The sequence below is a fragment of the Tupaia chinensis genome, unplaced genomic scaffold, assembly GCF_000334495.1.
Source record: "Tupaia chinensis unplaced genomic scaffold, TupChi_1.0 Scaffold142619_1, whole genome shotgun sequence".
NCBI lineage: Eukaryota > Metazoa > Chordata > Mammalia > Scandentia > Tupaiidae > Tupaia > Tupaia belangeri.
In genome coordinates this window covers 238,165-250,412 of record NW_006202465.1, presented here as the reverse complement: position 1 = coordinate 250,412, position 12,248 = coordinate 238,165, and the positions used below count along the sequence as shown (strand labels likewise).

At 40.8% G+C, this 12,248-nt stretch overlaps 1 protein-coding gene across 1 annotated transcript; it reads right to left on the bottom strand.

Annotated features, from left to right (window-relative positions):
• Positions 1-5,870: 5,870 nt before the first annotated feature.
• On the bottom strand, positions 5,871-6,152 carry TCEAL7 (transcription elongation factor A like 7). The gene has a single exon (XM_006172379.2). It carries the CDS (start codon positions 6,150-6,152, stop codon positions 5,871-5,873), a length of 282 nt encoding a protein of 93 aa, XP_006172441.2.
• Positions 6,153-12,248: the final 6,096 nt, after the last annotated feature.

The window sequence follows — 12,248 nt, the reverse complement described above, 5'->3', positions numbered from 1 at the left end:
AATGTGGGGAGTCCAGCACCTCAACAACCATGCCACATGCCAGCCCCAGTACAATAATTTTATAGAGTAAATTTGTGGAATAATCTTTTTTTCTGATGGGATCCTTTTGAAAATGTAACTTACCATTTCTAGAGAAATAAACTTATTGCCAATTGTACGTAATCAGAAGTTAAACTGGGCACTATAATTCTAATTAATAAATATTTATTAAGTATTCATTGTATGTTAGTCACAGTACTAATTAATTGGAGTATAATGAAAAATTGTGACACAGTCCTTACTCTGAGATGCAAAAATTCAAAATAGTCCAGTTAGGAAATAATATTTAAATGTTTATATTATGCATATAATATATAGTCATATACTACAAAGGATGTTTTAGTCAACAATGAATGAATATAAGTGACCCCATAAAATTTTAATGGAGTTGAAAAATTCCTGTCACTTGGTGACATAATAGCCATTATAACACCATAGCATAATGTACTACTCATGCGTTTATGGTGATGCTGATGTAAGCAAATCTACTGCACTGGCAGTCATATAAAAGTATAGTGCATACAATTATGTACAGGATGTAATACTTAATAATGGCAATAATGATTATTTATTGGCTTATGTATTTACTTTACTATACTTTTTTCCCCCATAAGATGTATGTGCTTGAGAGTTGTGGAGGACAGTGCACACGGAAGCCATCTTGAGCTATCCGCCATCTTGAGCTATCCACCATCTTGGAAACCATTAGGTTTCACTTCCTCACTGAGCAAACCGTTTCTCAGAAATCATGTGACCAACTGTTCTCCCCGGAAGCCTTTGGGTTTCTAGGCAACGGGAGAGATCCATCCACACCAATGATTGGTTCATGCTGTCTTTGGGGCAACCCACTCATTCCCTCCCAGCCTGTATATAACTCGCCATTTTTCCTCAATAAATGGAAGAGGGAAGACTTGATCAGCACCTCGTATTGTGTGTGTGTATGTTTTTCCCATCTCTCACTCCCTCCCCCAGGGAACCTGTTGGACTGTCCTGCTGGTCGGGACAGAGAGTCAGAGAGAGGGAAAATGAAACTTGTATTTTTTTTTTCAATCATAAAAACTTTCTCTTTAATCAAGTCTTTGAACATGGAACAGAATTTTTGAATAAAACAAAAAGTTTCCAATACATTGAAATATAAACCCACAAGTCACCATACATAAAACACCCAACAGAAAAAAAACTAAATGAAGTTTACACGATCCCTCGAACAGCCATGGTCTTAGTCTCAGAAGCTTCCTCCATCCATCAAACATGTTCTTCTGGAGACAGATGGCACCATGGCTCCTGGGGTCACACTTGGTGACCCATAGAGTACTCATCTGGCTGGGCTGCTGTGGTTTGGGCTCTACTAAAGATGCAAAGCACATTCAAACAGTATATTGGATATCCTTTAATATCAAAGTGAGAAACAGGAAGGCAACATAATCAGGTTATTAGAAAGATGTTAGAAAGTAAGGACAGTTGTGTAGAGCTGGACACTGAAAAGTGGCTTGTAAGCTTCATTTCTTTGGCTTCTTGGGTAGTGGCCTCCAGAACAGCAAGATATGAGGTTCTGGTTCAAGAATCATATAATGGGGGACCAGCAGTTAGCATAATGGCTATGTCGCTGGACTCTCATGTAGTCGACTGTGGTTTGCGTCCCAGACCCGGTGGCTTAAAACTCATGCCGGGCGCGAGTGCGTGCGTGCCCAAGATCCCAAGAGGAGAACGGAGGAGAAGGGATTGCAGCATAGCCAGCCCCCTGGGGGGGGGGGTGATTTCTCGCTTTCTGTCTCTCTGTCTCTCTCTGTATGTCTGGTGAACGCACGTGCCCTATCGCAAAAACCTCTCCCCCCAAAAAAGAATCATATAATGGACCCATCCCTGACTGCTGAAAGCCAAGATTCCTCCATTCATATTCAAACATCAAATGGGTTTTAGGAACCAGCTTGGCTACATCCTTGGGCAACATGACATGCCAGTACTCGAACATCATCGTATTTGTCCTAATAGTAAATTTGTTTGTGTGACCTGATGGCTTTACTTACAGGTCTCCAGCCTGACTCTGCCAACCTCCAAACAACTCCCAGCAGCACCGAAACTTGCATTTTTAGTAAGAAGTCTAAATTATTATAATGTAAAGAAATGACACTATGGTTTGAATGTTCCCTCCAAAATTTATTTCCAAGGTAGGATGGCCATGCTGCAATCCCATCTCCATTCTTCTCCTGGTATTTGGGGTACAGATGCACACATGCCCAGTGTAATTTTCAAGTCACCCAGTCCAGGACTCCAGCCCTGGTCAGTCATGTGGGAGTCCAGCACCTTAACCAGCATATCACCTGCTGGCCCATATACTATACTTTATAGCATTATTTTAGAGTGTACTCCTTCTACTTATTAAAAAAAAAAAAAGCATACCATAAATCAGTATGCCTTGTTATACCAGCAGCAGCCTCAGACATCTTATATTTACCACATCTCTTGATTACATATTTTCTCTTATGCTTGATTCAATCTTGTGTCATTTTGTTCATCATGACCCTTCCAGTGGAATAAGATGTGGTGGCAGAAGACAGTGATATTAATGATTGTAACTATGTTAGGTCTAGGCTCATGTGTATTTGTGTCTTAGTTTTAACAAAAGAAAGGTTAAATACTACTACTACAAATTTTTTAAATAATGAAAAGATTATAGAAAAGAATATAAAGAAAGAACTGTTTTTACAGCTCTACAACATGTTTGTGCTTTAGGTCAAGCGTTAACACAAAAGAAAAATTTTTTAAAAATTATTTATCTAATTTATTTATTCATTCATTTTTAAAAATTTGATGAGAGAGAGAGAGAGAGAAAGTGAGAAAGCAAGCCACTGGGTTGGGGAATTGAACCATGGTTGGCCAAGTGAGAGTGTCCAGCACCTTAACCACCATACCACCTACAATACCAAAAAGAAAAAAAAATTATAAATAAAATTTATAAAGTACAAAGTTACAGTAATCTCAGGTTAATTTATTATTGAAGATTTTTAAAATAAATCAAGTATAGCCTAAGTGTATAGTGTTTAAAAATTCTACAATAGTGTACAGCAATGTCCTAGAACTTCACATTGACTCACCACTCATCCAGAGCAACTTCCAGTTCTACAAATTTCATTCATGGGTAATGCCCTATACAGAAGTATCATTTAAAAATTTTTTTAAATGTAATTAATTTATTTAATTTGACAGAGAAACAGAGTGAGAGAGAGAGGGACAGTGAGAAAGCAAGCCTCCAGGTCCGGTTCTCGAACCAAGGTCAGCCATGTGGGAGTCCAGCGCCCTTAACCACCATACCATCTGCAAGCCCGCATGAGTAGCTTTTTAATCTTTTACTATGTTTTTATTGTACTTTTTCTATGTTTAAGTGTGTTTAGATGCACAAATACTTTTACCAATGAATTACAATTGCCTTTGGCATTCAGTACAGTAATATGCTGTATAGGTTTATAGCCTAGAAGCAGTGTGTTATATCATATAGCCAAGGTATGGTAGGCTACAACATCTAAGTTTGTGCAAGTATATTCTATGATGCTTGCAAAATGATGAAATCATAGCCCTATCATTAAGCAATACATAACTGTATACAGAAATAAGCTTTGTGGGAACCAGCAGTTAGTGTAATGGCTATGTTGCTGGACTCCCATGTAGTTGACCGCAGTTTGCATCCCGGACCCAGTGGCTTAAAACTCACGCCAGGCGCGTGTGCATGCATGCCCAAGATCCCAAGAGGAGAATAGAGGAGAAGGGATTGCAGCATGACCATCCCCCCTGGGGGGTGATTTCTCGCTTTCTGTCTCTACGTCTCTCTGTCTGTCTGGTGAGTGCATGCGCCCTATAGCGAAAACCTCTCCAAAAAAAAAAAAAAGAAATAAGCTTTGTAAGATGAATCTACATAGAGAGGACTTCAAATAGTTTGTGGAAAAATAGAATTAAAGTACAAGTTTTTTAGTGCAAACAATTTTTGAAATCCATGCATAATTTTTTCATATTATTCATTTTCCATGAACTTTTTGAAGACTCCACATATAGCTATATATATTAGTCTTAAGATTTATAAAAATATACATATTAGTCTTACAGAACGCACACATACATGTATATGTGTGTGTATATGTATCTACATATTTTTGTATGTGTGTGTTTAATCTTACAAAGTATTTTTACATATATTTCAGAGGAGCAGGGACTGTTCCTTAGATTTGTTCCCTACATCACTTTGTATAATTGACACATGCTCCAAGAGACTTCTGAACCAGTAAGGCAGGCCTGCCAGGAGCCTTCAGGGAGAGATCATCTCATGAGGACAAAACCTTATTCTTTAGACTTAGAGCTTAACTCTGACTACGGCGTAGTGTCTTTCACTCAAACTCGTACCCTGGTCCAACTCCCAGAAGGACTCATCACGTGTAACTCCCATGGAGAGGACGGGTGGGACCTGTGATGGAAAACAGAAGGGGCTGTTCTGCTAAGGACTGTGCAAAACTGTGCCCCAGGTAACCTCAGAGCAGTCCCACCTGTTTTCAGAGTCACTAGAAAGCAGAGGCTTTAGAAGACAGTGGGAGCCCAAACCACTGGGACTGCTGGAAACTCAGTGAGGTCTTGGCATTCAAGAACCACACTACACCAGCAGCACTGGGCGCCAGCAGACAGCAAAGGACCCACAAAAGGGATAGCAGTGCCCAGCAGGCAGGGCAGGGGAGGAGATGCCTGGCTGGAAGCCCCCACCCCTGCCTACTGGACTTGATCCTGAGCGCAGGGTGAGTGACATCAGGCCCTCCCCTAATCATGAATGGCTCTACAGTGGGTTGCGGTTTTGTGCACAGGTGGAAACAGGATCCCACAATACACACCTCAGAGTTACTTCCTCATTTCTTCCCCATGGCAGCCCTGAGAGAAAATGTTTTCCCCTTGAAAAGACTGAGACTTAAATATGTGACAGTTTTATCCTTGCGGCTAAGAGAGTCAGAGGTAATTTGAAGTTTAACATTTCTTTTTTATACTTTTGTTATTAAGTGTTTCACTGCTTTACAAAGATGATTGACAGTTCTTCTGTGTCTATTTTACAGCTTTTCTTTTGTGATGCAGGTAACATACACATATACACATAAATTCATTTTTTAGAAAATGAGAAGATGCAGATAGGCAAAAAAGATATTGTATACAGATCACACAGCAATTCACTGTTAACCTTCAGTATATTATAATTCAGACTTTTTCTTTTGCATATGTCATAATACATATATACTGTTTTGCAATGTGTGTTTTCATTTTAAAAAATATAATGAGCATCTTCCCATGCAAATAAGACAGATCCTTTATTTATTTATTTATTTATTTATTTATTTATTTATTTTGGAGAGGTTTTTGCTATAGGGCACTTGCACTCCCAGAAAGACAGAGAGAGACATAGAGACAGAAAGCGAGAAATCATCCCCCAGGGGGGATGGTCACACCGCAATCCCTTCTCTTCCGTTCTCCTCTCGGGATCTTGGACACACACGCACATGTACCTGGCGTGAGTTTAAGCCACCAAGTCCAGGACGCGAACCGCGGTTGATTACATGGGAGTCCAGCGACATAGCCATTACGCTAACTGCTGGTCCCGAGACAGAGCCCTTATTTAATAAATGAAATTGAGTCAAAAGATGAGATATGGATAAGAATTATATGTGAGTATAGGCAACACTGAAGGATTGGAGTAAAATGACAGCAAATATTCAGCAAGAAAATGCAGACACAAAGAAAGCAGTGGCAATATTAATAACAAAATAATTGCAATTGGGGGAAATGCATTAAATGGGATAAGGACGGTCCTAAGAATGTCTATGGTTAGAATGCAGAGCCCTCAATTTCTTTTTTAGACCTTTTATCTCTTCCAAATACTTTTTCATCTCATCTCCCTCTCTTGTCATTTCTTCATGCTTAAAATGTCTATAGTCTATGTCCTCTTTAAATTGTTCAGGAGACTGAAGCAGCCTTTGTTTGAAATTCCCTTCTGTTTGCTGGGGTTCAAATTCTCCACAGGAGAGTTCTTCCTCCCTCCATTGCATGCTGCACTTGGGCTTTCCTCCATGTGCTTTGCATGTTTTTTGCATGATGTCGTTTCCTGTTTAACTTCAGAGAGAGAATGTACAGACCAATTGCTTCATTCCTTTTGAATCAGAATTGTCAGGGTTTTTTTTTTTTTTTTTAGAGGTTTTTGCTATAGGGCGCGTGCGCTCGCCAGACAGACAGAGAGAGACAGAGAGACAGAGAGACAGGAAGTGAGAAATCACCTCCCAGGGGCGATGGCCACACCGCAATCCCTTCTCCATTCTCCTCTTGGGATCTTGGGCACGCACGCACACACACCCGGCATGAGTTTTAAGCCACCCGGTCCAGGACGCGAACCGTGGTCTACTACGTGGGAGTCCAGCGACGTCAGGGTTTATTTTTTTTGAGGTGAGATACTCACCTAATCTCCCACCCCGCCCCACAGGTCAGGCCCTTAGAAGTTCGAGATGCTCCTTCCCCTCTCTTTTCTGTGCCTCTTTCCCCTTCTCCTCCTCTGACACCCATTTTCCCAGTGGAGAAATGGAGCCTAAGCAGAGGCAAACTGCTGACTGAGCCACAGATATTATCCAGCTTCCACCCTTTCTGATTCCCACCCTCTGAAATGTCGGTCTAAGTTCCTTGCTCACACCCACCTATGCCAAAGGGGATATTTTCCTTCTCTTTCTCTTGTCCAGAGATGTTTGTGAACACAGACTCTGGGACCTGCAAAAACAAAACCCATGGGTGGCAGGGAAGAGGAGTTCTCTGTAGATCTACCACCTCCAAACAAGCCACATGTTATCTTGAATTCGAATTTTCATCACTGTCATTGCCCAGAATTTCCTCTCATCTGGTTCCCTTTCTGTCCCAATCCCTTCCTTCAGGATTTCTGTTTGGTCCCCAGCCCCTCATTCCCAGGCCTGATCCTTGCAAATCCCAAGGTTGCCTACCTACACCATCCTGCCCCGCCCTCCCAGGCTGGCAATAAGTAAGGTGAGCTATTTTCAAATTGTCTCTAAGTTACTTTTGTCCTCATCCCAGGAATTTCTGCCTTTCTCCACTCACCAGCCCACATCCTAAGCCTACCATTTTCTCCAAAGGAATTGGAGAAAGGAAAGGGATAGGATAATGAGAAAGCGTGCCAGGATGAGAGAAGATGATTCTTTCTAAACTATTACTAAATCTCTGGCTGTGTGTCAAGAATCCTTGAAAGATCTGCAGGGGTTTGGGGAAAGCAAGCCTAGACCTGTTCCAGTCACTAGATTCAACCATTAATGCCCTAGGAGTTCCAGTGATTCCTTCATACCAACCTGCTGAGATTTAGGAACCTGTCCCTTCCCTTGGTCAGGAACAAGCAAAGGTCAGTAGGGCAGTAAGGTGCTGGTACTCAGAGGAGAAAGAAGCCTGCAAATTTAAGGACTTCGGTTCATGTCAGCTTCTGATCACGTGAAGATTATGTCCTCCAACTCTGGTCCCTACTCTCCCCTCCCAGCAGCAGTGCTGCAGGAGTGGACAGGTTTACCAACCTCCCACCCCCCACCACATCAGGTCCTGTCACTCATTTTTGTCTTTGTTAATTCCAGAGGTCAAAACTGGCCCCTTCTCTCTGTGGCTGGAATTTGCCTTTCTCTGATTACCAGGGAAGGGCTGCATTTTCCCACAGTCACATTAATCTTTGGCAGTTTTTGAGTAGTTGTGTTGAGAAACAGGATTACTATCCTTTTCTAGGCTAGAACAGAAAAACAGCAGTCTTTCCTCCACTCACCCTGCCTTCAGCCATGAATAGCTCTTGCAGGCCAATCCTTGGGATCAAATTGGAGGGGGCAGGGTGAGTTAAAAAATGGATTTGGATCACAGTTTTTACTTCTGTCCTGATCATTTCTTATTCTTCTCCAATTTTTTCATAAACTTGTTATGCACTTTTAATAATTGAAAATATGAAGAAGATTTGTCCATTTGGAAAAAAGATTCAAGATAGGAAGATAAAAAGACTCAGGCACCTGTTTTGGTTACTGAAGCCATTATATAAATATAGACCCTTCAGGCAGACACATTTTGGGAAGTTTCAAATGTAGAGGACAGGAGGGACCTACCCTTGGGAGGGACTTCTGGGCATGTGAAATCCTTCTAACTAGGTAGTCACTGAGGCCATAATTTCACAGAAACTTGCCCTTTTATTCTCATAACTCAAAAGCCAGTCACGAATTTTTACTAATTTGATCACTCTATCACACTCTACCTCTCTGAGTTGGTGCTATGCCCATAACCCTTGTATTCCATTAGTACTGTGCCCAAAACATTCTACTTTTTCTCAATGCCTTTATTAAGAAATAAATAATGTTCCATATCTCCCAGACTTCCCCATCCTATTTATGATTTCCTAGATCTCAATCAGCCATACTAAGGAATTAGAAGCTACTTACAACACTAAAAGAAACTGGCCACATTTAGTAACCCATCACACTAAACTTTTTGTTGCTAAGGATTTGGTTGCTCATATAATTAAATTCATAGTTGATCTGCCTTCAACCATGAATAGCCCTTGCAGGGCTTGAAACATATGCAATAAAAAGGGGAATGTGTAAAATTTTTAAAATTGATTTGTAGGAAGCACTAGTACAAAGTGCTTCAATAATGATCTAATAACACTGATTATCTCCTAAAGGTATCAGGAATTCTTCCAGGTCTTACTCTGACTCCCGTGGCACTCAGGTGTCCACCAACTCCTGGAGTTCTACAATGACATCTACTGATTTCTTTGCCTTACTTACATCTTGCCACCTTCCAACAGAATAATGATTCCAAACAACAAGAATGATCATATCCCTGTACTGTATCATTTGACTTTATCCTCCAATGGTCTTAGATATGGACATTTTTTTTAAAAGTTTATTTAGTGAGACAGAAACAGAGAGAAAGAAGGGCACTCCCAACAGGGTCTTGATTCTGTGATCCATTCCCCTCCCCAGTCTCAGCCCTCCCAGATCACAGGCACATTGTATGCCTGATATACTCAGAGGTCTCTGGACTTGAACCAGCAAACTTCCCATGTGGATCTACCTTGCAGAGTGTCATGTGCTACTGCTGTGCCACCATTGAGCTCCTATATTGGTGCATCTTAAGCTGATCCTCTAGACATTTCAGAGTACCTTTCAATTTATAAGTAAAAGTTGGTGTGGAATTACATGCAAATGTAAGCAAAATAAGATAATGAGTTACATTTGAATGGTTTCCCTAGTATGGGTTGATGGGACTTATAAGTGAGGACAGCAAGACATTTTGTATCTACCCCCCAAAAAAATTTCAACAATTGGGTCAATGCACTTTCATAAAAACTTAACAAAAGAGGGAACCAGCAGTTAGCGTAATGGCTATGTCGCTGGACTCCCATGTAGTCAACTGCGGTTCGAGTCCTGGACTTGGTGGCTTAAACTCACGCCGGGCATGTGTGCGTGCATGCCCAAGATCCAGAGATGAGAATGGAGGAGAAGGGATTGCGGCATGGTCATCCCCCCTGGGGGGTGATTTCTCACTTTCTGTCTCTCTGCCTCTCTCTGTCTGTCTGGTGAGCGCACACGCCTTATAGCAAAAACCTCTCCAAAAAAAAAAAATGGTGAAAAGCCTCTCCAAAAAAAAATGGTGAACTGATTGCAGTATGGCCATCCCCCTTGGGGGGTGATTTCTCGCTTTCTGTCTCTCTGCCTCTCTCTGTCTCTCTGGCGAGCACACGTGCTCTATGGAAAAAAAAAACCCTCCAAAAAAAAAAACTTAACAAAAGACATCCAAATCAGCCCTAATACCCAGGACAACCACCCCAGACTTGTCTTCCCCAAGTCAGTGTAAAAAGACAAATGGAGTTAGAGACAAAGGATAGGAGTCACTGATCTTGTGGAGAGTACAGTATTGTTCATTATAATAACACCAAAAATACCAATAATAGCTAACACTACTGCAATGCTTCTTACATAACAGGCACTCTTTTAAACACTTTAACATACATTAACTGAATATGAATTAATGTTCATAATTCTATTATTAAGAAACTAAGGAGTACAAAAGTTAAGGAGCTTGCCTACATTCACACAGTTAGTAGTGGATACAAAATTTTCTTTTTAGTTAATTAATCTTTTTTTATTTTTTAGGTTTTATGCTATAGAGTGTGTGCACTCACCAGAAAGAGAGAGAGAGAGAACATGAGAAATCATCCCCCTTGGGGGATGGCCTTACTGTAATCCCTGTTCCTCCATTTTCCACTTGGAATTTTGGACATGCCTGCATACATGCCCAACATGATTCCCAAGCTGCTGGATGTTGGACTCATACTGCAGTAGGCCATGTGGAAATCCAGCACCTTAACCACCACACCACCACCTGCTGGTCCCTAATCAATCATTTTTTAAAGTAGACAAATAAATTGTATATATTTGTAATGTACAACATGATGTTTTGAAATATGTGTACATTGTGGAATGACCAACTCGAGGTAATAAACATATGCATTAACTCATATACTTATTATTTTTTGTAAACACTGAAAATCTACTTTTCGAGAAAGTTTCAAGAATAAAAAACATTCTTATCAACTGTAATCACCATCTTGTGAAATAAATTTCTTGAATGTATTCCTCCTATCTAACTGAAAACTTCTGTCTTTTGACCATCTCTCCAGTATCTCCTCCCTGGCCCTGGGTAACCACTGGTGTACTCTTTGCTTCTATGAGTTCAACATTTTTAGATTCCACATGTAAGTGAAATCAGGTGAGATTTGTCTTCCTGTGTCTCACTTATTTCCCTTGACTTAATATCCTCCAAGTCCATCCATGTTGTTGCAAATACAGGCACTCCTTACCTAATGACCGAGTTCTGTTCCAATGACACCACACTAGAATAATGTAATTCTATCCATTGAAAAGGCAAGACACATCATAACATAGTAATATAAATCTGGCATAACTATTTTTATTTATTCTTATAATGAAAAATGTTTAAAGGAAACTCTAATTAGGTAACTGTAAATGAAATATGTAGTCTTATATGATTGTCAATGCTTCATGTAAGATATACTACCCAATTGTGAAAATGAGACAAAGACTGAGAAAGAGGATTCCCAAGACTCACACGGACCGAGAAAGGGGATTTCCCATGCTGGAGAACTGGATGTAGGTTCAAGCTTAAACCTATAAGTCATTAAGTGAGGAGTGGCTGTAATACAATGTTGTTGTTGTTGTTGTTGTTCTTCTTCTTCTTCTTTTTGGAGAGATTTTTGCTATAGGGCGCGTGTGCTCTCCAGAAAGACAGAGAGAGATAGAGAGACAGAAAGTGAGAAATCACCCCCCCCACCCAGGGGGGGAATGGCCACCCCACAATTCCGTCTCCTCCATTCTCCTCTCAGGATCTTGGGCACACATGCATACACACATGTCCGGCGTGAGCTTAAGCTGCTGGGTCTGGGACTCGAACCACAGTCGACTACATGGGAGTCTAGCGATATAGCCTTTACACCAATTGCTAGTCCCTGATTTTATTCTTTTTAAAGACTCTGTATATACCACATTTTCTTTTTTAGTGTTTGTTTTGTTTTGTTTTGTTTTGTTTGTGTGCTTGCTGGAGGAAACAGAGAGAGAGAAAGACAAAGAGGGAAAGTGAGAAATCACTACCAGGGGGTAATGACCACATTAGTCTGTTCTTCTCCATTCTCCTCTTGGTATTTTAGATACGTACATATGTGTACTCAGTGTGATTTTCAAGCTGCTGAGTCTGGGACTTGAACCACAGAATTGGCCATGTGGGAGTTCAACACCTTAACCAACATGCCACTTGCTGGCTCAGTATGGTATACTACATTTTCTTCATTCATTCACCCATTGAATTTAACAATATTAAAATTTTTTTTCAGGAGGTTTTTGCCATAGAGCTCACATGCTTACTGGGCAGAGAGATAGAGACAGTGAGAAGGAAAGTGAGAAAGCATTCCCCAGGGGGGATGACCACACCACAGTCCTTTCTCTTCCATTCTCCTTCTGGGATCTTAGGTATGCATGCACATGTGCCCAGCATAATTTTCAAGCCACTGGATGCAGGACTCAAACCGTAAGTCAACCATGTGGGAGTCCATGACATAATCACTATGCCACCTGCTGGCCCCAATATTAAATATT